At 47.5% G+C, this 27,975-nt stretch overlaps 1 protein-coding gene across 1 annotated transcript; it reads right to left on the reverse strand.

The window, feature by feature from the left end:
* On the reverse strand, positions 1-27,934 carry LOC115661221 (zinc finger protein 850-like). Its single transcript, XM_030583568.1, has 9 exons — positions 27,900-27,934; positions 23,897-24,010; positions 23,020-23,523; positions 16,670-16,783; positions 15,790-16,293; positions 6,661-6,774; positions 4,926-5,426; positions 3,518-3,631; positions 1-3,161 (listed from the first exon to the last, which is right to left on the reverse strand). The coding sequence occupies exons 1-9, from the start codon at positions 27,931-27,933 to the stop codon at positions 2,566-2,568; spliced, it is 2,595 nt and encodes an 864-aa protein (XP_030439428.1). The 5' UTR covers position 27,934; the 3' UTR covers positions 1-2,565.
* Between the last annotated feature and the right edge of the window lie 41 nt (positions 27,935-27,975).

A 27,975-nucleotide genomic window follows, 5' to 3' on the forward strand; every position in this document is an offset into this window, starting at 1 on the left:
CTATTTTCACACATTTTAATCTTTCAAAGTAACAGGAGATGGAGACGCGATGCAAAGGCACAAAACACAAGACCAAAACCAAGAGATCAAAGCACAGAATCAGGATTCAACATTCATAAATCCTGCAGTCTGAACTTGGAGCTTGACCCACTCATTTCCTCATGGATTACCATCACTTGCACAGAAGGAAAGTGCTTATTGTCCAACAAGGCAGCCAGATTGGGATCCTTCTGAGGAAGGAATGTCCTCTGAAGGAATCAACTCTTTTTCTTTGCCTCATGAAACTCTGGATTCAAATGGTAAAGGGCAATTGTTCTCAATCAAACTGGCACCTGTTGGGACTCTAATCAATGTCACAGAACTAAGGAGTTGTGTTCGAAACACATTTCTGCTTAGACCGTAGCTCACCATAGTTTTCATCTCTGTGCTGAAAACCAGCAGTTAGGTGCCTGTGGTTTCTGAGTTCTTGCCAAATCCTTCATCTTGAGGAGGACAAATTTACGTTTCTTTGGAGAAGAATCCTTTACCAGCTCACCCAGAATGTCAGCTGTGCTAGCGAGTAATGACTTCCTCAAACATGCCCAGGTTACTTCTTTAATCTGATGGAACAGGTCTAAATCAGCAATCAGATATAGGCCTGATGAGACTCATTGGATGGTACAAGAGGTTGGGTTCTGTTCAAAAAGAGATATTTTTCCTTCAGCTGTCTCACACTGAACATTGAATTTATTTTATACACATTTGCAGTATTACAAAGGGTGAATTCAACAAAAAACACCAGTTCTATTTCCCCCACATCTGCATAGCTAAAAGCAGTATTTCCCAAATATTAGGATTAGCTCAGAGATATCTTCAGGAGTAACTTCCTGTAGGAGCTGGGTCACAACTGTGTTGGGAACCAAATACATGGGCATTTTGCCTCGTTCCAAATCACTTACTGTGGCACTCTCTCCCTGTGTTATCAGAGATAATAATGATTTAAATAATTGATCAACACTGTGATTATACCTCGTTACTTCAGATAGTTGCAGAGTTTGGGGTGTGCTGTTGTTAACCACTGGAGATTTAAAACCACTCCTGTTTCCTTGGTAGCGTATCCCAGAACTGGGAGTATTCTCTCCAGCTGACTGAGCTGCATTTGAACTTTCCCCATGTCATCATGGAGGGGTGGAGGAAAAGGAAAAATAAAGGAAGAAACGACTATTGAAGCAACTGGTTATTTGACTCAAAGTCCCCAATAAATCTGAACTACATTCTGCCACAGAATATTAATGTCCAGTTGTGTAACCAAACAGCCTTCAGGAAAGAGAGGAAAATCAGGGCTGGATTTACACCTTGTACTCCTAGACACAGCATCATCAGTGGCCCCCCTGCCTCCCCATGTGACCCTGTGAACTCCCCAGCCGAGCAGCCCTATGTGGCCTGCTCTGCCTCCAAGAAGGCTGCTGCAACTTTTCACTTGAGGAAGAAATGCCCCTGCCACTGGCCTGCCAGCTGTTTGCCGCTGCCCGCTGGAGCAGTCAGCCTCAGCAAGCTCAAGCTGTTCTGGCACCACAGTGGCCTCTGGTGGACAAAAGACAGAACTGCAGCATATTTTTGCAGAAAAAAAATTCTGCCTCCCTCGGATAAGAATTCTACACATGCTGCAAATGTAACCTAAGGGGAGGGACCATGAACTGAGACAAGTGGTGTGTGGGGCATCTTGGCAAGGGACGGGACACATCAGGAGGCTCCCTCTCTCCTGAGCAGTGGGCCAGTGGAAGCAGGGTAGCAAAAGAACTCAAAATCCTGCAACTTCCAACTGCTAAAAAACCTTGGCAATTGACAGCTGCAAATAGCCCACAGGGTTAGAAAATCGCATACTTGGCAACCTTCCGACTGCCTAGTTGGAAATCTAACCCTGCTCACAGAGGTGTAAGATATTTTCAGTTTCAGATGGAATGAGATTCTAGAGCAGGTTACATCTGATAACTCGGAATGAGAACCACAGATCTTCCCGTTGCATTCTCCTCTGATCCACTGAAACCTGCTTCACACTCAGTGCTGTCTCATTATTATTGAGTTATGTTATTTAAAAACGTTTTTAGCATCATGATAATGGTTTGTCTAGACTAGGAAAAGTGGAGGAAGATAGGACAGGTCGAGGGAAAAGTGCTACCTGCCCAGACTATTGTACTTGGGTCATGTCAGCGCAGAAAACAGAGTTGTGATTTTCCATCTGGATAGTTCACTCGAGCTAGCTAACTGCAAAAAATGCCAATGAGAGAAAGCCCAGGTAGATTTTACCACAATGCAACTAACTGAGGACATTCGTGTCTCCCCATCTGGGGCTGACGCATATTCCTAGTAAAAGGGACTCACACTCCCATGACTCATAGAGAAAAGCAGATGGCAGAACAGGGCTTTGGGGATCCCCCCAAAGAAGGGCTAGCTGCAAAAAGCAGAACCGGACAACTCACATGGGGGAGTTGAGACCAGAATCATGTAAATGGCACTCACAGCCTTAAAAGCCACGTGTGGGAATTAGCAAAAATATTAAAGAAACAAATGTATGTTTTGCCAGCCCTAGACAAGGATTTTATGGTGTTTATCTCCCTGGTGGATTCTTCGATGATAAATAAGGTGTGACCCCTGATGGAAGCTTTTCCCGCACTCACAGCATTCATAAGGTCTCTGTCCTGTGTGGATCCTCTGATGTCTCCCAAGGTCTGAGCGGTAAAGGAAGGTTTTCCCACACTCACAACATTCATAGGGTCGCTCACCGGTGTGGATCCTCTGGTGTCTAATAAGGTGTGAGCGTCGAATAAAGTTTTTCCCACACTCACAGCATTCATAGGGTCTCTCTCCTGTGTGGATTCGCTCATGGTTAATAAGGTGTGAGCGACTTCTGAAGTTTTTCCCACACTCAGGGCATATGTGTTTCCTCTCTCCCATGAGGATTCTCTGCTGCACTGTGGTTTCTTGGAGGTCCTTGTGTTTTTCCTCACAATTGATGGATTTGCCCATTTTCTCCGCTGGCTGGTTTCCCTGCTGCCTCTCCTCATGACTCCTGGACACGTCCCCCTTCGTTCTTCGTGATACTTCCCAGTGCGGTTCCACATGCTCAGCATCTTCCTGCTGTGGATTGCGCTCCCTGTTCTCACTCAGCACCCCACCATCTCCTGCGACACAGAGAGAAACTTCAGAAGCAGGAACGAATATGGGAAGAGGAAACCAAGGGTAAGTGCTGAAGAGATGGGAGAAAATATCAGGAAATGAATTTTCTCAAATTCTTCCCCGTAAGGGAGAGAGGAGGGGATCAACTCTGTCTCCACATCCCATCCCAAAGCTGAAGGGAGCTTTGGCCTGGAGTCGCTTAGGATGGGAAGGAAGCCATGAGCGATATCTGCTCCGAGGAGCGGACACCTGCTGGGGGACAATCCAGAACACAAAAACTGCTCAAGGGCTTGGTAGGAAATTCCAGCTGTTTTCTTCAGGCACAGACAGTATTTGAGTTGTTGGACTAATGACTCCTCACCTGGGAAGGTTCCTCTCAGGATCTCTCTTTCCTCAGAACCCTGGAGATCTGAGATCCACAGCTCTTCTCCTCGTTCCAGCTGGGACATCACCTCAGGCTTGGAAACTGGTAACCCTGCTCAGAGGAAAGAATCAAAGGAGATCAGGTGAATTCATGGGACATTTGTCACAAAGAACATGGCCCTTTTTTAACCACTGCTCATTTTAAAGCACCAAAATTCTGTCGCTAGCTCTCCAGGTACTCTAAGGTGCCAGACACTATGCCTATAAGGGGAATAACAGCTCCGCTGGCACAAACACGACCAGAAACCACTGTTCAAAGGGATTCCTAAAACCCAGGGAAAGTAACTCCACATCACAGAAAGCCAAGGGGAAATCACCTTGGAACTGATTCCTACCAAAAGAGACCCAAGGATAATGAGACAGTTAGGAAAATGGGTTGGTGGGGCTCAGCACAGTAAGGACTAGGAAGGAGACGGGATATGACCGCATGTGGTATGTCAGGGGTGTTGGACATCAGGAGAGCACATGCTGAGGAGTTAGGGAATATAGTGAGTCAGGTGTAATGGAAAAAAGTATGAAAATCCCCCAGTGTATGGAGAAAATTACAGAATGATAGAACCACAGCAATGTAGGACTGGAAGATCATTTATGCAGCCCATGCACAGAATCCAAGCCCATGCACAGAACCATGCACAGAACCACCTGGGAAATCACCAAGAGGTATTTGTCTAAACTGTTCTTAAAATCTTCCAATGATGGGGATTCCACAACCTCCTTTGGAAGTGTATTCTGGAGCTTAACTACCCTTCCACTTACAAGGTTTCCCCTAATATCTAACCTAAATTGCCCCTGCTGCAGATTAAGATTGAGTATGATCTTTCAACCAGTTTTGTGCGCTCACTTTATAATAATTTCAGCTAGACCCCATTTCCCTATGAGAAGGGCATGTGGGACTGTGTCAAAGGATGTACTAAAATGAAGATACAGAAAAACTGCTGCTTCTCTGTAATACCCTAGGCCAATCTCCCTGTCAAAGTCAGAAATAAGATTGGTTTGGCATGATTTGTTCTGGACAAATCCATACTGACTATTCTTATACAGCTTTTATCCTCCAGGTGCTTACAAAGAGAATGTTTAACAGTATGTTCCAGTCTCCTTCCAGGTATCAAAGAAGAGGTACTAGCTGCAAAAAACAAAACTGCACAACTCACCTGGGGGAGCTGAGATCACAATGAAGTAAATGGCACTAACAGCCTTACAGGCCACATGTGGGAATTACCATTAATATTAAAGAAAATTATATGTTTTGCAAGCCCTAGACAAGGATTTTATGGTGTTTATCACCCTGGTGGATTCTCTGATGATAAATAAGGTGTGACCCCGATGGAAGCTTTTCCCACACTCACAGCATTCATAGGGTCTCTGTCCTGTATGGATCCTCTGGTGTCTCCTCAGGTCTGAGCAGTAAATGAAGGCTTTCCCGCACTCACAACATTCATAGGGGCTCTCGTCTGTGTGGGTTTTCTGGTGTCTAATAAGGTCTGAGCGCCGAGTGAAGTTTTTCCCACACTCACAGCATTCATAGGGTCTCTCTCCTGTGTGGATTCGCTCATGATGAATAAGGTGTGAGCGTTTACTGAAGTTTCTCCCGCACTCAGGGCATATGTGTTTCCTCTCTCCCATGAGGATTCTCTGCTGCGCTGTGGTTTCCTGGAGGTCCTTGTGATCTTCCTCACAATTGATGGATTTGCCCATTTTCTCCGCTGGCTGGTTTCCCTGCTGCCTCTCATGACTCCTGGACATGTCCCCCTTCGTTCTTTGTGATACTTCCCAGGGTGGTTCCACATGCTCAGCATCTTCCTGCTGTGGACTGTGCTCCCCGTTCTCACTCACCATCCCACCATCTCCTGAGACACAGAGAGAAACTGTAAGGTCTGAGGCCTTTTTCTGCAGCCATATTAGGACAGCAGCAGCCATAAGGTAAAAAGCAGGATGTCACATCCTCACATTCCCTCTAAATTATATCAGAACAGTGCAATATCTGGCTATTTTAGGAGGTTCCTGTCATAATAGCACCATCACCAGATAAAGAAAACTTTGACAGCATTCTGTCTGACAAGGAATCACCTAACAGATGTGGTTGTGAAATCTATACTTCTTTATTGTTTTGCCTTCATGGTCCCTGCTTCTCTATTGTTTATCTGCCTGGTCTCGGTCTGGTTCTTTGATCATTTTTGCCTGATGCATCACTAACTTTGCAAGATTTAAATAAGCTCAAGTGGTGGGGTTTGATTGGGTAAAGAGTGGTTTCGTTATGGGCTGGGATGGGTGAAAAATACTGCTTTGTAGGACTTTCATTTACAATGGCTGGTGACAGTACAGCTAAGCAGGACTCAAGTTTCACTATAATAACTGGAGTCCAAAAGGAATTTCTTGGACACTGACTCCAGGGTACCGCCCAAGATCAGAGCTGCCAGACCTCAACATCCAGCCAACTCCATCATGCAGAAGCTGGTGGACCCGCAGACAACCTGATCCTGGTTGGCCACCAAGAAAAGTTTGTCTGATTATGGGGAGTGGTGAGAATTGAATGCTTAGTGTGCGTGTTCTGCTTAGGTAACTGTTAATAAACAGAAGTTAAGGGTATTACTGTGTAGGGCTCTTTCACTGGTAAAAGACCCCGCAAACCTGAGGAAGATTATGCTGGGGGGGGGAGGGGAAGACGATTTAAATTAACCAGGTTATGCCCTGAGCCCATGGAAGGGTAAAGGGGATACTCTAGAGCGTGTAGGAAGAGAACCTGAACTAAAAGAGGAGAGGAAACCAGAGTAAGTGCTGGAGAGTTGAAGGAAATATAAGGAAATTAATTCCCCCAAGCTCTTCCCCATAAGGGAGAGAGGACGGGATCAACTCTGTCTCCACATCCCATCCCATCGCTCAGGATGAAGGGAGGTTAGGAAGGGAGCTTTGGCCTGGAGTCGCTTAGGATGGGAAGGAAGCCATGAGTGATATCTGCCCCGAGGAGCAGACACCTGCTGGGGGACAATCCAGAACTCAAACTGCTCTCAAGGGCTTGGTAGGGAATCCCAGCTGTTTTCTTCAGGCACAGACAGTATCTGGGTTCCTCTGATGACTCCTCACCGGGACAGGTTCCTCTCAGGATCTCTTTTTCCTCAGAGCCCTGGAGATCTGAGACCCACAGCTCTTCCCCTCGTTCCAGCTGGGACATCACCTCAGGCTTGGAAACTGGTAACCCTGCTCAGAGGAAAGAATCAAAAGAGATCAGGTGAATTCATGGGACACTTACCACAGAGAACATGGCCCTTTTTTTTAAACCACTGCTCATTTTAAAACACCAAAATTCTGTGGCTAGCTCTCCAGGTGCTCTAAGATGCCAGACACTCTGCCTATAAGAGGAATAACCGCTCTGCTGGCACACACACGACCAGACACTCCTGCTCAAAGGGGTTCCTAAAACCCAGGGAAAGTAACTCCACATCACAGAAAGCCAAGGGGAAGTCATCTTGGAACTGCTTCCAACCAACAGAGAGACCCAAGGATAATGAGACAGTCAGGGAAACAGGCTGATGGGTCTCAGCACAGTAAGGAATAGGAAGGAGAGGGGATATCACCGCATGTGGTATGTCAGTGTGTTGGATATCAGGAGAGCACATGCTGAGTTAGGGAATATAGCGAGTCAGGTGTAATGGAAAGGAGTATGAAAATCCCCCAGTGTATGGAGATGGTTATAGAGTGACAGAGCCGCAGAAATGTGGGGATAGGAGGGACTTCAAGAGGTCATTTAATCCAGCCCATGCAATGAGGTAAGACCAAGTACATCTAGAACCCGTCCCTGATAGGTATTTGTCTAAGCTGTTCTTAAAAACTTCCAATGATGGGGATTCCACAGCCTGCCTTGGAATCCTATTCCAGAGTGTAACTACCCTTGAGTTTTTTCCTAATATCTAACCTAAATCACCTTTGCTGCAGATTATGATCCTTCAACCAGTTCTGTATGCTCATTTTATAATAATTTCATCTAGACCTCATTTCGCTAGTTTCCCTATCAGAATGGCACGTGGGACCATGTCAAAGGATATACCAGGGGTCAGCAACCTTTCAGAAGTGCTGTGCCAAGTCTTCATTTATTCACTCTATTAAGGTCTCGTGTGCCAGTAATACATTGTAACGTTTTTTAGAAGGTCTCTCTCTATAAGTCTATATATTATATAACTAAACTAGCGTTCTATTGTAAAATAAACAAGGTTTTCAAAATATTTAAGAAGCTTCATTTAAAATTAAATTAAAATGCTGATCTTATACCACCGGCCCGCGCAGCCTGCTGCTGGTCTGGGGTTCCGTTCACTTAGGCCGGCAGTGGGCTGAGCGGGGCCTGCGGCCAGCACCCCAGCTGGGAAGGGTCTGGCAGCCAGAACCCCAGACTGGCAGCAGGCTGTGTGGGGCTGGTGGCTGGGAACCCAGACCAGCAGTGGGCTGAGTGGCTCAGCCCACTGCCGCTCAGGGGTTCCATCCTCCAGCCGGGATCCTGGCTGAAGGACCCGCTCAGCCTGCTGCCGGTCTGGGGTCCATCCCTGCCCACATAGTGGGTACCTACCTTCTCCCTGGTTCTGGTCCATTCTCTTCCTCTCTCTGCACTGAACTGAGGGTGAGAGTGGACCAAGCACAGGGCTAGGGGTGAAGGGTCTGGCCAGGAGCTAGAATGAAGGAGAGGGTTCAGGGTTGGGGCAGGTTTGGGTGTGGGGCACTTACCTGGGCAGCTCCCATTTGGTGTGAGGGGTGCAGGTGGGAATGTGAGTAGGGGTGCAGGGGCTCTCATTTGGTGCTCAGGGTGGGGTGGGGATGCGCGGGGTGCATGGGATGTGGGGGGTGCAAGAGTCAGGGCAGGGGGCATGTGAGGGGTGCAGGTGTCAGGGTAGGGGGGCTGGGTATGTGTGGGGGTGCCAGAGTCAGGGCTGGGGTCATGGGGGCAGGGGTGAAGGAGTGAACAGAGGGCCGGGTGGTACAGGGCTAAGGGTAGGGGCCTGGAGAGTGTTGGGGGGGCAGAGCTCAGGGCAGAGGGCTGGGTGACTGCCCCCCCTGAACCCCCAACCCCCCTGCTCCTTGTCCCGACTACTCCGTCCTGGGACCTCACCCCCTATCTAAGCCTCCCTGCCCCTTTTCCCCTGACTGCCCCTCTAGGACCCTACCCCCTACCTGTCCCCTGACTGCCCAAACCCTTATCCACACCCCCGCAACCAGACAGAACCCCCTGGACTCCCTATCTAACCGCTCCCCACCCCCTGACAGGACCCCCAGAACTCTGGTCTCATATAGCCCCCGCCCCTGGCTCCCTGCCTGCCCCAACCCCTTTCCACACCCCTGCCTCCTGACAGCCCCCCCCCAGAACTCCTGACTCATCCAACCTCCCCAGCTCCTTGTCTCCTGACCACCCCCTCCAGAGAGCCCCCCCACCCTAACTGCTCCCCCAGGACCCTCCTTACTCCCTGTCCCCTGACTGCCCTGACCCCCATCCACCCCCCAAACAGACCCCAGTACTCCCATGCCCCATCAACCCCCCGTGCTCCCTGACCGCACCCTCCAGAGACCCCGACCCCTAACCACCCCCAGGGATCCCACACCCCCATCCAAACCACTCTGCTCCCTGTCACTTGACTGCCCCCACCCCTTACCTAACACCCCCCCGGCCCCAGCCTCAACTCCCTTACCATGAGGCTCTCCACTCATCCGGAGCCGTGCCGCCATGTGTGTGTGCACCCCCGCCCGGACCCTCCCCTCAGAGTGCTGTGCGTGTGGCAGCAGGGCTCCGGATGAGTGGGGAGCGTCTTTCCCTTCCCGTGGAGCCAAATGCTGCCCTGCGGGAGCACACAGTCCCAGCCCCCAGAGCGCTGCGCATGTGGCAGCAGGGCTCTAGGGGAAGGGGGGGAAGGCGGGGGAGGGGCCGGTGGCTTGCTGCACTCAGGCCGGCGTTCCGGCCCAGGACCGCGGACCCTGCAGCTTGCCACATTGACAGGATTTTTAATGACACGTGGAGTCCCAGCAGGCAGCCGCGTGCCATTAAAAATTGGCTCGCGTGCCATCTTTGTCACACGTGCCATAGGTTGATGACCCCTGGGATATACTAACATGAAGATATTGCAAAGCTGCAGGTTCTCTGTAATACCTTAAGCCAGTGTAGTTAGTTAATTTTTGTTAAGGTCCAAATATCTTGGTCAAGGGATAGTCAAGATCCAGACTTGAAAGAAAACAGTTAAAAAAAAACAACCCAATGATAATAAGTAGGGCTGTCGATTAATTGCAGTTAACTCACATGACTAACTAAAAAAAAAATTAATCACAATTAAAAAAATTTCGTGAATAACTGCAGTTTTAATCACACTGAAACAATAGACTATCAACTGAAATGTATTAAATAATTTTCAGTATTTTTCTAATTTTCAAATATATTGATTTCAATTAGAACACAGAATACAAAGTGTACACGGCTCTCTTTATATTATTTATATTATAAATATTTGCACTGTAAAAATGTAAGTAAAATAAAGAGTATTTTTCAATTCACCTCATGCAAGTACTGTAGTGCAATCTCTTTATCATAAGAGTGCAACTTACAAATGCAGGTTTTTTTTGTCACATAATTGTATTAAAAAACAAAACAATAAAAAATTTTAGAGCTTACACATCCATTCAGTCCTACTTCTTTCGAGCAAAATCCATCATCAGCATGGACACATGTCCTCTGGAATGGTGGTCGAAGCATGAAGGGACATATGGAATATTTAGCGCATCTGGCACATAAATGCCTCGTGACACCGGCTACAACAGTGCCATGCAAATGTCTGTTCTCACTTGCAGGTGACATTGTAAATAAGAAGTGGTCAGCATTATCTCCTGTAAATGTGAACAAACTTGTTTCCCTTCGCGATTGGCTGAGCAAGTGGGAGGGCTGCATGGACTTGTAGGCTCTAAAAGTTTTATATTGTTTTATTTTGGAGTGCAGGTTTTTTTTTGTACATAATTCTAAATTTGTACGTTTAACTTTCATTCTAAAGAGATTGCACAACAATTCTTTTTTACAGTGCAAATATTTGTAATAAAAAATATAAAGTAAGCACTGTACACTTTGTATTGTTATAACTGAAATATATTTGAAAATATAGAAATCATCCAAAAACATGTACATAAATGGTATTCTATTATTGTTTTACAGTGCGATTAATCGCGATTACAAAAATTAATCATGATTAATCATATGATAAAAAAATTAAATCTCTAGACAGTCCCTTGTTATAAGAAAATAAAAAGATTTCAGGCTCCATTAAAAAGAGTCTGGATTTGGCCTGTGGTCCACCTATGGACTAGCCCTGCCACAGGCCAATCTCCCTGTCAAAGTAGGAAATCAGGTTGATTTGGTATGATTTGTTCTGGACAAATCCATACTGACTATTCCTTATAATGCAATCACCCCCCAGGTGCTTACAAACTGATTGTGTAATAACATGTCCCAGGTAGACAAGTTGGGCTGACTGGTCTATAACTCCCCAGGTCTCCTTAGTACCGATCTTGAACAAGGGGAACAACGTTTGCCCTTCAGCAGTCCTCTGGGACCTCACTTGTCCTCCACAAGTTCTCAACGATACTTGCTAATGATGCTGAGATTTCCTCAGCTAGTTCCTTAAGTACCTAGGATGAGGGTGGGGAATTAGATAGGATTATAACTAGTAGCAACAAACTAATTCCTCTGGGAAAGTAAGAATAAGACCATGGGATCTCAGCAGGGACCGACTCAGAGATCCAAGGAGCCTGCAGAGAAGAGAGACTGTGGCTGCTGCAGATAGGGACAGGGGAGCAGGACTCTTCCCCAGAAGTTTCATTACCAACCAACGATGTCACCAAGCAAATGCACATTAATGCCAGGGAAGGAGTCACCTTGTGAGGGAGGACTCAGGAACAGAGGCTGGGGTCAGAGTTTGAAGGGAAGAGGGTGGAAGGGAGGGAGGCCCTGAACAGCGGAGAGAGAAGAATGAGAATTGTAATATTTGGAAATATGTGAACTGAAAGAGGACTGTGATCAGAATGGAGTGCAGGCTCTCCACCAATGGGGACTGGGCAGGGATTCTCTCACAACAGGCTCTAGGATCCCCAAACCACCCCTTCCTCCTGCTCACTAACCCCACCCTCCCCACTTACCTGGAGACCTTTAGGCCACTCATAAGTTCAGCTCACCCATCACTCTTTAGGGGTGAAAAAATCCATGCAACGGAGTGACACAATTAAGCTGACCTAACCCCCAGTGCAGACCATGCTAGGCCAATGGGAAAATTCTTCCAGCAACCCCTAGCTAGCACCACTTGGGGAGGTGGATTGACTATGGCGAGGGGAGAATCTCTCCTGTCCCTCTGGTTCATATCTACACTGAAGTGCTACTACGGCACAGCTGCAGCACTGTGCCTCTGCTACTGTAGCATTCACAGTAGACAAGCCCTTAGTCCTAGTTCCCCAAGCCCCCTGGGGTGGAGCTGGAGTGGCTCTGTAATAATGGTGTGTTATGTGTTGTCCTGGATACTGGGATATTTACTGCATGAACACTTTGGTTTACTTCAATAGGGGGCTGGCAGGAAAAGAAGCAGAAAGGGAAGAAGACTGGCTCAACAGGAGCCACACCTTGGCAAACCCTTAAGGACTGTTAAGAGACAATGTCTGAATGATTAGCTTTGGGTATTCTACTTCCCAGCTCCAGCGATTGTACAGACATGGCTTAGACGAACAGGACCAGAAAATCAAATGGACTGGAGCAGTTAAAAAAGGGACTCTCTCTTGTGAGGGGCACGGTTGTTCTGGTGACTGTTTGGGGGAAGAGACAAGAGAAAACGACCCCGCTGGATATCTGAAGGCCTCAGACCTACCTCGCTGACCACCGGGGGACACAGAGGCGTGAAGACTGTTTCCTATTTTAAAATCCTTTTTCCCCTTTGGAAAAATAAAACAGTCTTCTGCACATCAAAGGAGTGTTTGTGTCTATACAGCACTGATCCCAGGCTCCCAGTGGTGTCGCCACCCAGCCTGGCCTGCGGGGTAACCACGGCTGGTACACAGGGTATGGTAGCCCAGGGCCTGGTCAAGGAGAGGGAGAATAGCAGAGATCCACTCCAAGAGATGGAAAGGCATGAGGCTGACACCTGGTGTGTGTGGGGGGAGGGGCGGGGCAGGAGGCTCAGACATACTGGGAAGGGGACAGAGGCCTGGTCTACACTATGCGTTTATACCGAATGTAGCAGCATTAAACCGAATTAACCCTGCACCCATCCACACAACGAAGCCCTTTATATCGATATAAAGGGCTCTTAATACCGATATCTGTACTCCTCCCCGACGAGGGGAGTAGCACTGAAATCGAAACTGCCATGTCGGATTAGGGTTAGCGCGGCTGCAATTCGACAGTATTGGCCTCTGGGCACTATCCCACAGTGCAACATTGTGACCGCTCTGGATAGCAATCTGAACTCGGATGCACTGGCCAGGTAGACAGGAAAAGCCCCACAAACTTTTGAATTTCATTTCCTGTTTGCCCAGTGTGGAGCACCGATCAGCACAGGTGACCATGCAGTGCCAAATCCAAAAAGAGCTCCAGCATGAACCGTATGGGAGATACTGGATCTGATCACTGTATGGACAGACAAATCTGTTCTATCAGAGCTCCGTTCCAGAAGACAAAATGCCAAAGCATTTGAAAAAAACCTCCAGGCTATGATAGACAGAGGCCACAGCAGGGACTCAGCACAGTGCTGTGTGACAAGCGTAATGGAAAGCCAAAGAATCAAACGGACGCTGATGGAAGGAGGGAGCGGGGACTGAGGACTCGAGCTATCCCACAGTTCCTGCAGTCTCGGAAAAGCATTTGCATTCTTGGCTGAGCTCCCAATGCCTGAAGAGTTCAAAACATTGTCGCAAGTGTTTCAGGGTATATGTCGTCAATTTACCCACCTTCCCCACGTGAAAGAAAAGGGAAAAAAATCATTTCTCGTCTTTTCAATGTCACCGTATGTCTACTGGATGCTGCTGCAGCGCTAAACAGCAGCAGCCCCTCCCTGATGGCAGACAGTACAATAGGACTGATAACTGTCATCATCATCCTCCTGTGAGTGCTCCTGGCTGGCCTCAGTGAGGTCGGCCGGGGGCGCCTGGGCAAAAATGGGAATGACTCTCGGTCATTCCCTTCTTTAAGCTTTGTCTCCTGGAGATTCAGTCCTGCCTGGACTATCATAGCAGCTGGAGGCCGCCTCCCACTCATTTTATCTCACTAAAAAAAGTCAGTGTTTCTTATTCCTGCATTCTTTATTACTTCATCACACAAATGGGTGGGCACTGCCACGGTAGCCCAAGAGGGGTGGGGGAGGAGGGAAGCAAGGGGTGGGGTTGTTGCAAGGGCACTCCCCTCCCCCCTCCCCAGAATGGCATGCAGCTCATCATTTCTGCGGGATGTCTGGGACTCTGACCCGGAGCGGCTGTGCTCTCTGGTTCTTTAGTAGACTTGCCCCATATTCTAGGCAGGATTGACTCTACTTTTAGACAAAATGTAAAGAAGAGAATGACCTGGGGAGTCATTCCCATTTTTGTCCATGTGCCTCCGGCCGACCTCAGCGAGGCTGGCCAGGAGCACCCATGACAGCAGCAGATGGTACAATAGGACTGGTAACAGTCTCTGCTACCTTGCAAAGGCAAATGAATGCTGCTGTGTAGCATCTGTCAGTAGCATCCAGTACACATACGGTGACAGTGACAAAAGGCAAAACAGGCTCCATGGTTGCCATGCTATGGCGTCTGCCAGGGCAATCCAGGCAAAAAGGGCGCAAAATGATTGTCTGCCGTTGCTTGCACAGAGGAAGAAATGAGTGACGACATTTACCCAGAATCACCAGCAACGCTGTTTTTGCCCCATCATGCATTGGGATCTCAACCCAGAATTCCAATGGACGGGGGAGACTGCGGGAACTATGGGATAGCTATGGGATAGCTACCCACAGTGCAACGCTCCAGAAATCGATGCTAGCCTCGGTACATGGACGCACACCACCGAATTAATGTACTTAGTGTGGCCGCGTGCCCTCAACTTTATATAAGCTGTTTCCAAATGCTGGTTTCTGTAAAATCAGAATAATCCCGTAGTGTAGACATACCATGAGATACAGCTAGTCCTGTCACTCACTGAGACACTCACTCCCCTTCCTCCCACTGCCCTCAGCCCTCCCTGCTGTATGGTACTGCCGGGTCACCAGCACCCCATCAATTTAGCCACCCACTGCTCCCCCTTCTTCTAAAGCCTGCTTTACACTGGGGGGCAGGGGGTGGGGTGTCGACCTAAGATACGCAACTTCGTGAATAGTGTACCTGAAGTCGGCATATCTTAGGTTGATTTACCTGGCCGTGAGGACAGTGGCAAGTCAACCACTGCCACTCTGCTGTCGACTCTGCTTCCGCCTCTCATGGCAGTGGAGTTCCAGAGTCTACAGCAGAGCGATCGGGGATCGACTTCATTGCGTCTACTAGACGCAATAAATTGATCTCCAATAGATCGATTAGCATAGAGGTACCCTAAGAATAGCAACCTCACACTGTCTTCTATCACCGGATGGGCCAGGTTGACTCCCACACGCTCCATGTGTTTGGGAAGTGATTACAGCTGACCACCAGTTCTGACACTATTACGGTTCAGCACGACTTTCCGTGTAAAAGGTGACTAATCTAACTGCTCTGATATCCACGAACTATTGTACTTGGGTCATGTCAGCGCAGAAAACAGAGTTGTGATTTTCCATCTGGATAGTTCACTCGAGCTGGCTAACTGCAAAAAATGCCAATGGAGACAAGGCCCAGGTAGATTTTACCACAATGCAGCTAACTGAGGACATTCGTGTCCCCTCACCTGGGTCTGACGCATATCCCTAGTAAGAGGGACTCACACTCTCGCGACTCAAAGCAAAGCACTGGCACAACGGGGCTTTGGGGTCCCCCCAAAGAAGGGCTAGCTGCAAAAAGCAGAACCGGACAACTCACATGGGGGAGCTGAGACCACAATCATGTAAATGGCACTAACAGCCTTAAAGGCCACATGTGGGAAGTACCAAAAATATTAAAAAAACAAAATGTATGTTTTGCTAGCCCTAGACAAGGATTTTATGGTGTTTCTCTCCCTGGTGGATTCTCCGATGGTAAATAAGGTGCGACCCCGATGGAAGCTTTTCCCACACTCACAGCATTCATATGGTCTCTGTCTCCTGTGGATCCTCTGATGTCTCCTCAGGTCTGAGCAGTAAATGAAGGCTTTCCCGCACTCACAACATTCATAGGGGCTCTCGTCTGTGTGGGTTTTCTGGTGTCTAATAAGGTCTGAGCGCCGAGTGAAGTTTTTCCCGCACTCACAGCATTCATAGGGTCTCTCTCCTGTGTGGATTCGCTCATGGTGAATAAGGTGTGAGCGTCTACTGAAGTTTCTCCCACACTCAGGGCAAGTGTGTTTCCTCTCTCCCATGAAGTTTCTCTGCTGCGCTGTGGTTTCCTGGAGGTCCTTGTGATCTTCCTCACACTTGATAGATTTTCCCATTTCCTCCGCTGGCTGGTTTCCCTGCTGCCTCTCCTCATGACTCCTGGACACATCCCCTTTCGTTTTCTGTGATACTTCCCAGTGCGGTTCCACATGCTCAGCCTCTTCCTGCTGTGGACTGAGTTCCCTGTTCTTACTCACCATCCCACCATCTCCTGCGACACAGAGAGAAACCTCAGAAGCAGGAACGAAAATGGGAAGAGGAAGCCAAGGGGAAGTGCTGGAGAGATGGGAGAAAATATCAGGAAATGCATTTCCCCAAATTCTTCTCCATAAGAGAGAGAGGAGGGGATCAACTCTGTCTCCACATCCCATCCCAAAGCTCAGGATAAAGAGAGGTTAAGGAAGGGAGCTATTGAAATGTATTGCTCAGGATTGGAAGGAAGCCATAAGTGATATCTGCCCCGAGGAGCTGAAACCTGCTGAGGGACAATCCAGAACTCAAACCGCTCTCAGGGGCTTGGTAGGGAATCCCAGCTGTTTTCTTCAGGCACAGACAGTATTTGAGTTGTTGGACTAATGACTCCTCACCTGGGAAGGTTCCTCTCAGGATCTCTCCTTCCTCAGAGCCCTGGAGCTCTGAGACCCACAGCTCTTCCCCTCGTTGCAGCTGGGACATCACCTCAGGCTTAGAAACTGGTAACCCTGCTCAGATGAAAGAAAACAAGTGAGACCAGATGAATTCATGGGACATGAGTCACGAAGAATATGGCCTTTTTTTAAACCCCTGCTCATTTTAAAGCACTGAAATTCTGGAGCTAGATTCTCCGGGCAAAGTGCCAGACACTCTGCCTATAAGGGTATTAATTCTCCACCACTCTGCTGGCACATGGCCAGACACTCCTGCACAAAGGGGCTCCTAAAACCCAGGGAAAGTAACTCCACATCACAGAAAGCCAGGGGGAAATCACCTTGGAACTGATTCCTACCAAAAGAGACCCAAGGATAATGAGACAGTAACAGGGAAACTGGGGCTGGTGGGGCTCAGCACAGTAAGGAATAGGAAGGAGAGGGGATATGACCGTATGTGGTATGTCAGGAATGTTGGATATCAGGAGCGCACACGCTGAGTTAGGGAATATAGTGAGTCAGGTATAATGGAATAAGTCTGAAAATCCCCCAGTATGTGGAGAAAATTACAGAATGATAGAACCACAGAAATGTAGGACTGGAAGATCATTTAATCCAGCCCATGCACACAAGCAAGTACACTTAGACAATCCCTGAGAGGTATTTGTTTAAGCTGTTCTTTAAAACTTCCAATGATGGGGATTCCGCAACCTCCTTTGGAAGTGTATTCTGGAGCTTAACTATCCTTGCACTTACAAGGTTTTCCCTAATATCTAACCTAAATTGCCCCTGCTGCAGATTAAGATTGAGTATGATCTTTCAACCAGTTTTGTGCGCTCACTTTATAATAATTTCAGCTAGACCCCATTTCCATAGTTTCCTTATGAGAATGGCATGTGGGACTGTGTCAAAGGATGTACTAAAATGATGATACACCAAATCTGCTGCTTCTCTGTAATACCCTAGGCCAATCTCTCTGCCAAAGTAGGAAATCAGGTTGGTTTGGTATGATTTGTTCTGGACAAATCCATACTGACTATTCCTTATAACGCAATCAACCCCCAGGTGCTTACAAACTGATTGTGTAATAACATGTCCCAGGTAGACAAGTTGGGCTGACTGGTCTATAACTCCCCAGGTCTCCTTAGTACCGATCTTGAACAAGGGGAACAACGTTTGCCCTTCAGCAGTCCTCTGGGACCTCACTTGTCCTCCGCGAGTTCTCAACGATACCTGCTAATGATGCTGAGATTGCCTCAGCTAGTTCCTTAAGTACCTAGGATGAGGGTGGGGAATTAGATAGGATTAAAACTAGTAGCAACAAACTAATTCCTCTGGGAAAGTAAGAATAAGACCATGGGATCTCAGCAGGGACCGACTCAGAGATCCAAGGAGCCTGCAGAGAAGAGAGACTGTGGCTGCTGCAGATAGGGACAGGGGAGCAGGACTCTCCCCCAGAAGTTTCATTACCAACCAACGATGTCACCAAGCAAATGCACATTAATGCCAGGGAAGGAGTCACGTTGTGAGGACTCAGGAACAGAGGCTGGGGTCAGAGTTTGAAGGGAAGAGGATGAAAGGGAGGGAGGCCCTGAACAGCGGAGAGAGAAGAATGAGAATTGTAATATTTGGAAATATGTGAACTGAAAGAGGACTGTGATCAGAATGGAGTGCAGGCTCTCCACCAATGGGGACTGGGCAGAGATTCTCTCACAACAGGCTCTAGGATCCACAAACCACCTCTCCCTCCTGCTCACTAACCCCACCCTCCCCACTTACCTGGAGACCTTTAGGCCACTCATAAGTTCAGCTCACCCATCACTCTTTAGGGGTGAAAAAATCCATGCAACGGAGTGACACAATTAAGCTGACCTAACCCCCAGTGCAGACCGTGCTAGGCCAATGGGAGAACTCTTCCAGCAACCCCCAGCTAGCACCACTTGGGGAGGTGGATTGACTATGGCGAGGGGAGAATCTCTCCTGTCCCTCGGGTTCATGTCTATGCTGAAGTGCTACTACGGCGCAGCTGCAGCATTGTGCCTCTGCTACTGTAACATTCACAGTAGACAAGCCCTTAGTCCTAGTTCCCCCAGCCCCTTGGGGTGGAGCTGGAGTGGCTCTGTAATAACAGAGGAAAGAATCCTGTGGCACCTTCTAGACTAACAGACGTTTTGGAGCATGAGCTTTCGTGGGTGAATACCCACTTCGTCAGATGCATGTAGTGGAAATTTCCAGGGGCAGGTATATATATGCAAGCAAGCTAGAGATAATGAGGTTAGTTCAATCAGGGAGGATGAGGCCCTGTTCCAGCAGTTGAGGTGTGAAAACCAAGGGAGGAGAAACTGGTTCTGTAGTTGGCAAGCCATTCACAGTGAATGATATTCACCCACGAAAGCTCATGCTCCAAAACGTCTGTTAGTCTATAAGGTGCCACAGGATTCTTTGCCGCTTTTACAGGTCCAGACTAACACGGCTACCCCTCTGATATCTGTAATAACGGTGTGTTATGTGTTTTCCTGGATACTGGGATATTTACGGCATGAACACTTTGGTTTACTTCAATAGGGGGCTGGCAGGAAAAGAAGCAGAAAGGGAAGAAGACTGGCTCAACAGGAGCCACACCTTGGCAAACCCTTAAGGACTGTTAAGAGACAATGTCTGAACAATTAGCTTTGGGTATTCTACTTCCCAGCTCCAGCGATTGTACAGACATGGCTTAGACGAACAGGACCAGAAAATCAAATGGACTGGAGCAGTTAAAAAAGGGACTCTCTCTTGTGAGGGGCACGGTTGTTCTGGTGACTGTTTGGGGGAAGAGACAAGAGAAAACGACCCCGCTGGGATGTCTGAAGGCCTCAGACCTACCTCGCTGACCACCGGGGGACACAGAGGCGTGAAGACTGTTTGCTATTTTAAAATCCTTTTTCCCCTTTGGAAAAATAAAAGCCTTCTGCACATCAAAGGAGTGTTTGTGTCTGTACAGCACTGATCCCAGGCTCCCAGTGGTGTCGCCACCCAGCCTGGCCTGCGGGGTAACCACAGCTGGTACGCAGGGTATGGTAGCCCAAGGCCCAGCCGAGGAGAGAGAGAACTGCGGAAACAATAAGCGTAGTTCAACTTCTATATTTGCGAGGTGGCTCTATTCAGGCCAACAGGACCACGTGGGGTGGGGGCGGGGGAGAAGAAGACACAACAAAAATCTGTGCCTTCCCACAGGGGCACCATTTCACATTTGGGAGGGCTGGGGGGAAGAACTTTAACCATGATTCCAGAGGCTACTTATCTGCAAACACACCAGAGTTTTCAGTTGCCTAACTTACAGTGCTCCTGTCAGATATTTCTAATTCCTATATCAAGAAAGAAAATTAAATAAATATTCAACTCACTCAGCTCTAATACTAATATGTTCTGACATCTTGTGACAAGTCACTTATGGATCACTGGTTGGGTTTAAAATTGTAATGTCTAGTCTTACTCAGATACGCTTACTGAAGTCAGAAGGGACCATCGTGATCATCTACCCTGACCCCCTGCGCATCGCAGGCCACAGAACCTCCACTACCCACTCCTGTACTAGACCCCTGAGCTCTGGCTGAGCCACTGAAGTCCTCACAACGTGGTTTAAAGATGGAATGTTACAAATAATTCATCATTTACACTAGTTTAAACCTGCACGTGACCCATGCCGCGAAGGAAGTGAAACTCCCCACAAAGTCTCTGCCAATCTGACCCAGGACAAAATTCCTTCCCTACCACAAATATGGTGATCAGTTAGACCCTGAGCATGTGCGCAAGATCCACCAGGAAGATACCTGGGAGAGAATTCTCTGTAGTAACTCAGAGCCTGTCTCCAGCCATTGGGGATTTTTGCTACTGGCAGTCACTGATGGGCCACATGCCTTCTAGGCAGCCCTGTCATACCATCCCCTCCATAAACTTATCAAGGTCAGTCTTGAAGCCAGTTTGAGTTTTTGACCCCACTGCTCCTCTTTGGCGGCTGCTCCAGAACTTCACTTCTCTGATGGTTAGAAACGTTCACTTAATATCAAGCCTAAACTTCCTGGTGGACAGTTTATATCCATTTGTTCTGGGGTCCACATTGGCACTTAACTTAACTCCTCTCCTTCCCTGGTATTCATCCCTCTCCGATGTATTTATACAGAGTAATCATATCTCCTCTCAGTCTTCTATTGATTAGACTAAACAAGCCAAACTCTTTGAGTCTCCTCTCATAAGGTCAGTTTTCCATTTCTCAGATCATCCTAGTAGCCCTTCTCTGCACCTATTTCAGTTTGATTTCATCTTTCTTAAATGAGAGATCAGAATTGCACACAGTACTGCAGATGAGGTCTTAACACTGCCTTGTATAATGGTACTAACACTTCCCTGTCTCTACTGGAAATACCTTGCCTGACAGATCCTAGGACTGCATTAGCTTTTTTCACAGCTGCATCAAATTGACGGCTCACAGTCATCCTGTGAATAAACAATACACCCAGCTCTTTCTCCTCCACTGTCACTTGCAACTGATAAGTCCCCAGCTTATAGTAAAAATTCTTGTTGTTAGTCCCTAAATACATGATCTTGCACTTTGCCATATTAAATATCATCCCAATTCTATTATTCCAGTGTACAAGGTGATCCAGATCTTCTTGTATGATATTCCGGTTCTCCTCTGCGTTGGCAATACCTCCCAACTTTTGTGACCCGATAGGATCCTCACACTGTCTTTTATCACTGGATGGGCCCAGCTGACTCCCACATGCTCCATGCGTTTGGGAAGAGATTACAGCAGAGCACCAGCTCTGATCCTCTTATGGGTCAGCACGACTTTCTGTTTAGACACTGACTGATCTAACTGCTCTGAAATCCACATGCGTGCTCAGATTGTCTTGACATTTGCTACTCTCTATGGGCATGCAGGGCATAGTTAGTGGTTCTAATTTGGGGTTATTTGAGTAAGGAGTTCCCTAGATTTTCCCCTAGGTCTCCCCCCTCAAAAGGATCTTTTTATAAAACCCTCGTTTTACAACCTTTTAAACACATCTAGGCTGAAACTATGCTGCTTATTATCCCCCGACTGACCTTAGTCACTTGGCAGTTGTCTCAGCTAGTATCTGGTAACCTCCAGTATTGCCTTGATTACAACTGTTTTGGGAACCAAATACATGGGCATTTTGCGTAGTTCAAAGTCACTTAATGTGGAACTCTCTCCCTGGGTTATCTGAGATAATACTGACCTAAATAACTGAACAACGCTGTGATTATGTCCAGTTAGTTGCAGAGTGCGGAATGTGCAGATGTCCACCATCTCAACTGGTGATTTAAAACCACTCCTGTTTCCTTGGTAGCTTATCCCAGAACTGGGAGTATTCTCTCCAGCTGACTGAGCTGCACTGAACTTTCCCCATGAAATCTCGGAGGGGTGAGGGAGAAGCAAAAGTAAAGGAAGAAATGACTATTGAAGCAAATAGTAATTTGACTCAAAGTCCACAATAAATCCTAACTACATTTTGCCAGTTGTGTGACCAAACAGCCTTCAGGAGAGAGAAAAATCTACATCTTATGGCGGTATAAGACATTTTCCATTTCAGGTAGAACGAGATTCTAGAGCAGGTTACATCTGATGACTCAGAATGAGAACCACACATTTTCCTGTTGCATTCTCCTCTGATCCACTGAAACCTGCTTCACACTCAGTGCTGTCTCATTATTATTGAGTTGTGTTATTTACAAAAGTTTTAGTATCATGATAATGGTTTGTCTAGGCTAGGAAAAGTGGAGGCTAGGTCAGGTCGAGGGAAAAGTGCTACCTGCCCAGACTATTGTACTTGGGTCATATCAGCGCAGAAAACAGAGTTGTGATTTTCCATCTGGATAGTTCACTCGAGCTGGCTAACTGCAAAAAATGCCAATGGAGACAAGGCCCAGGTAGATTTTACCACAATGCAGCTAACTGAGGATATTCGTGTCCCCTCACCTGGGCCTGACGCATATCCCTAGTCAGAGGGACTCACACTCCTGTGACTCAGAGTAAAGCAGCTGGCAGAACGGGGCTTTGGGGATCCCCCCAAAGAAGGGCTAGCTGCAAAAAGCAGAACCGGACAACTCACATGGGGAAGCTGAGACCACAATCATGTAAATGGCACTAACAGCCTTTAAGGGCACGTCTGGGAAGTATCAAAAATATTAAAGAAACAATTGTATGTTTTGCAAGCCCTAGACAAGGATTTTATGGTGTTTATCTCCCTGGTGGATTCTCTGAGGATAAATAAGGTGTGACCCCTGATGGAAGCTTTTCCCACACTCACAGCATTCATATGGTCTCTGCCTCCTGTGGATCCTCTGATGTCTCCTCAGGTCTGAGCAGTAAATGAAGGCTTTCCCGCACTCACAACATTCATAGGGGCTCTCGTCTGTGTGGGTTTTCTGGTGTCTAATAAGGTCTGAGCGCCGAGTGAAGTTTTTCCCACACTCACAGCATTCATAGGGTCTCTCTCCTGTGTGGATTCGCTCATGGTGAATAAGGTGTGAGCGTCTACTGAAGTTTCTCCCACACTCAGGGCAAGTGTGTTTCCTCTCTCCCATGAGGATTCTCTGCTGCACTGTGGTTTCCCGGAGGTCCTTGTGATTTTCCTCACAATTGATGGATTTAATCATTTTCTGCACTGGCTGGATTCTCTGCTGCCTCTCCTTATGACTCCTGGACATGTCCCCCTTCGTTCTTTGTGGTACTTCCCAGTGTGGTTCCACATGCTCAGCATCCTCCTGCTGTGGATTGTGCTCCCTGTTCTCACTCACCATCCCACCATCTCCTGCGACACAGAGAGAAACCTCAGAAGCAGGAACGAAAATGGGAAGAGGAAACCAAGGGGAAGTGCTGGAGAAAAGAGGGATATATCAGGAAATGAATTTCTCCAAATTCTTCTCCAGAGGGTAAAGAGGAAGGGATCAATTCTATCTCCACATCCCATCCCAAAGCTCAGGATGAAGAGAGGTAATGAAGGGAGCTATTGCTACGTGTTGCTCAGGATGGGAAGGAAGCCATCAGTGACATCTGCCCTGAGGATATAACACCTGCTGGGGGACAATCTGGGCTCAGTGAGCTCTCAAGGGCTTGGTAGGGAATCCCAGATGTTTTCTTCAGGCACAGACAGTATTTGAGTTGTTGGACTAATGATTCCTCACCTGGGAAGGTTCTTCTCAGGATCTCTCCTTCCTCAGAGCTCTGGAGATCTGAGACCCACAGCTCTTCCCCTCGTTCCAGCTGGGACATCACCTCAGGTTGGGAAACTGGTAACCCTGCTCAGATGAAGGAAAACAAGTGAGATCAGATGAATTCATGGGACATGTCTCACAAAGAGCATGGCCTTTTTTTAAACCTCTGCTCATTTTAAAGCACTGAAATTCTGGAGCTAGCTCTCCAGGTAAGGTGCCAGACACTCTGCCTATAAGGGGATTAATTCTCCACCGCTCTGCTGACACATGGCCAGACACTCCTGTTCAAAGGGGCTCCTAAAACCCAGGGAAAGTAACTCCACATCATGGAAAGCCAAAGGGAAATTAGCTTGGAACTGCTTCCTACCAACAGAGAGACCCAAGGATAATGAGACAGTAACAGGGAAACGGGGGCTGGTGGAGCTCAGAGCAGTTAAGGGGACATCACTGAGGGCAGTATGTCAGGGTGTTGGATATCAGGAAAGCACTTGCTGAGGAATTAGGGACTATAGTGAGTCAGGCGTAATGGAAAGGAGTATGAAAATCCCCCAGTGTATAGTGAAGGTTATAAAGTGACAGAACCACAGAAACGCAGGGCAGAAAGGGACTTCAAGAGTCACTGAATCCAGCCCGTGCACTGAGGCAGGACCAAGTACACCTAGACCATCCCTGATAGGTATTTGTTTAAGCCAGCGGTTCTCAACCTGCAGTTCCCGGGCCATTTGTGGCCCCATCAGCACACAGCTGCAGCCCATGTGACATCCGCAGGGCCGTAGAGGTAGTATACATATCGTGTGGATGCAGCCCATATAACATGCAGCCCACAATAGTAAATAGGTTGAGAACCACTAGTCTAAGCTGTCCTGAAAAATTTCCAATGATGGGGATTCCGCAATCTCCCTTGGAATCTTGTTTCAGAGCTTAACTACCCTTGTAGTTACCAGTTTTGCCCTAGTGGCAAACCTAAATAGCCCTTGCTGCAGATTAAGATGGAGTATGATCTTTCAACCGGCTGTGCTGCTGTAAGGTCTCCTGTGTAGCAGGCTTTTTGCCAGCAGGAGAGAGTTCTCCTGCTGGAAAATAAAACCAACCTCAACAAGTGGCAGCAGCTGTCAGCAGGAGAGCGTCTCTCACAGACAAAGTGCTGTCCGCCCTGGTGCTTTTCGTCAGTAATTCTTTGGTCGGTTGGGGGTGTTTTTTTCAAACACCTGATCAACAAATGTATTACTGCCAAAAGTGCAGTGTAGAGACAGCCTCTTTCGGTATCTTTAACAAGGGGAACAATGTTTGCCCTTCACCCGTTCTCTGGGACCTCAATCTGTTTTCCATGAGTTCTCAACGATAATTACTAATGGTGCTGAGGTTACCTCAGCTAGTTCCTACTGCAAAATAAAACAGCCTTGGGCATACCAAAGGAGCATTTGTCACTGTACACCACTGATCTCAGGCTCCCAAAGATGTCTGCACTCAGCCTGATCTGTGGGATAAGCACAGCTGGTGTGCCAGGTATGGTAGCCCAGGGCCCAGTCAAGGAGAAAGAGAACTGCAGAAATCCATTCCATGAGATGGAAAGGCATGAGGCTGACAACTTGCTGTGGGGGGCCACTTAGAGATCCTGGGAAGGGGACAGAGGTATAGCTATCTCTGTCACTCAGTAGGACACCCACTCCCCTTCCTCCCACTGCCCTCAGCCCTCCCTGCTGTGTGGTACTGCAGTGTCACCAGAACCCTATCAATTTATCCCCTCCGCTGCTCCCTGCTCTCCCTTCTCCTAAGAATAGGAACCTCACACTGTCTTCTATCAGTGGAATGGCCCAGCTGACTCCCACATTAAAAACTGTTTAAAAGTTGACTAATTTAAATGCCCTGAGATCCAGGTGCATGCTCGGACTGTTTTGACATTTGCTATGGGTATGCAGGGCATGGATAGTGGTTTAAATTTGGTGTTATTTGAGCATGGAGTTCCTGAGATTCCCTTCCAGTCCCTCCACCTCCCACCCAATCCCAAAAAAGAACCTTTTTACAAAATCCCCGTATTCTTACAACATTATGCACACACCTCGGCTGAAACTGTCCTTCTATTTGTCCCCCGACTGATCTCAGTCACTTGGCATTTATCTCAGCTAGTACATGGCCTCCACTGCCTCTCTGGGGAAGCAGTATTGAAAATGTTAACTGTAGAATTTGGAATGTCAGATCAATATGAGCCAAACTGATGAATCGAAGAGACTGAAAAGCACATTCGTAGGAAGACTCAGACTCTTAACCACAGAGAACTTCTTGTCATAAGAACGGCCATATTGGGTCAGACCAAAGATCCATCTAGTCCAGTATCCCGTCTTCTGACAGTGGCTAATGCCAGGTGCCTCAGAGGTAATGAACAGAGCAGGTAATCATCAGGGGATCACCCCCTGTCATCCATTCCCAGCTTTTGGCAAACAGAAGCTAGGGACACCATCCCTGCCCATCCTGGCTAATAGTTCATGGAGGATAGGTCCCTCAATGGCTATCTAGTTCTTTTTTGAACCTTGTTGTAGTCTTGGTCTTCACAACATCCTCTGACAAAGAGTTCCACACGTTGACTGTGCATTGTATGAAAACATACTTCCTTTTGTTTGTTTTAAACCTACTATTTATTAATTTCATTTGGTGGCCCCTAGTTCTTGTGTAATGAGAAGGAGTAAACAACACTTCCCCATTTACTTTCTCCACATCAATCATGGTTTTATAGACCTCAATCATATCTCCCCTTAGTCATCTCTTTTCCAAGCTGACAAGTCCTAGTCTTACTAATATCTCCTCATATGGAAGCTGTTCCATACCCCTAATCATTTTTGTTGCCCTTTTCTGAACCTTTTCCAATTCCAATACATCTTTTTTGAGATGGGGCGACCACATCTGCACGCAGTATTCAAGATGTGGGCATACCATGGATTTATATAGAGGCAATATGACATTTTCTGTCTTCTTATCTATCCCTTTCTTAATGATTCCCAAAACTGTTTGCTTTTTTAACTGCCGCTGCACACTGAGTGGATGTTTTCAGAGAATATCCACAGTGACTCCAAGATCTTTTTTGAGTGGTAACAGCTAATTTAGACTCTACCATTTTGTATGTATAGTTGGGATTATGTTTTCCAGCTGTCACAGTATTTAGCTGTCTCTAGGGGACATGCTGTGGCCAATACAGCAGTAACTGTTGCACAGGAGGTCTAAGCACATGACCTAACTTCTGGCCTTTTAATTTATGAATCTATAATAGCTACGAGGAAGGACTAAAAGAACACGCCATTGTTTGTGTTGTGTTCCACAGACTGGAATACCAGCACTCATCTGCATGCACTGCAACCGCGTGCACTGAGTCAGCTGTAGCTGTAATTGGATGGTGGAGGAATTAGTTGAAGCAGCTTTGCAGAGCTGTGACTGTGATATGAAGAGAGGTGCAAGTGAACCTTGAAGGACCGTTTGCCTCATTTCAGTGCTGTGTTGCAGGCTGTGTCAGCAAACGTGCACAAGGGTGTTTTCTTGCCATGAGGACTGTCAGAACTCTGGTGACGTACAAGTCAGTTGTCTCCAGGGCTCAGTCAGGGGTACGTGAAGGCAATGTCTCAGAAGGAATCATCAGGAGCGGGGGGGAGGAAAGAGGGAGGAACGTTTTGCAAGTTGGAGATGGTTTGAGTGGAGCGGGCTCAGGGTTTGAATGTCGGCCCGAGGTGTAGGCAGCTTCTGTTCTTTATGCCAAACCTACACCCGAGTTTTGCCTTATCAAACAGAAGATGTTAGACTTTGTGCTTTACAGCTCCTGAGCTCTGCTCCCAAAGTGTTCTCTAGCAGCAAGGTAGAGACCTAACGTGTGTGTCACTGGCATGTCAAGTGTTGCTGAAACAGGGCAGAGTCAAGGTTGCATTATGGAGATGACCTGAACTTTACTCTTCATCTCCCCTTCTAATAACCAAGGGACAGAAATCCTTACCCAGAGTGGTCACCTTCTCATAGTTCTCCTGCATGACATCCCAGTAGAGGTCTCTCTGAGCAGGGTCCAGCAGAGC

The sequence above is a fragment of the Gopherus evgoodei genome, chromosome 13 (assembly GCF_007399415.2).
Source record: "Gopherus evgoodei ecotype Sinaloan lineage chromosome 13, rGopEvg1_v1.p, whole genome shotgun sequence".
Lineage (NCBI taxonomy): Eukaryota > Metazoa > Chordata > Testudines > Testudinidae > Gopherus > Gopherus evgoodei.

Excerpts from the sequence above, each read along its gene's own strand:
- LOC115661221 (XM_030583568.1), bottom strand. The coding sequence starts at position 27,933 with ATGCAGGAGAACTATGAGAAGGTGACCACTCTGG. Across the intron at positions 23,524-23,896 it reads CCTGAGAAGAACCTTCCCAG|GAGATGGTGGGATGGTGAGT; the intron begins GTGAGGAATCAT and ends TCTGTGTCGCAG. Across the intron at positions 6,775-15,789 it reads ACAGAGACCATATGAATGCT|GGTTACCAGTTTCCAAGCCT; the intron begins GTGAGTGTGGGA and ends TCCTCTGAGCAG.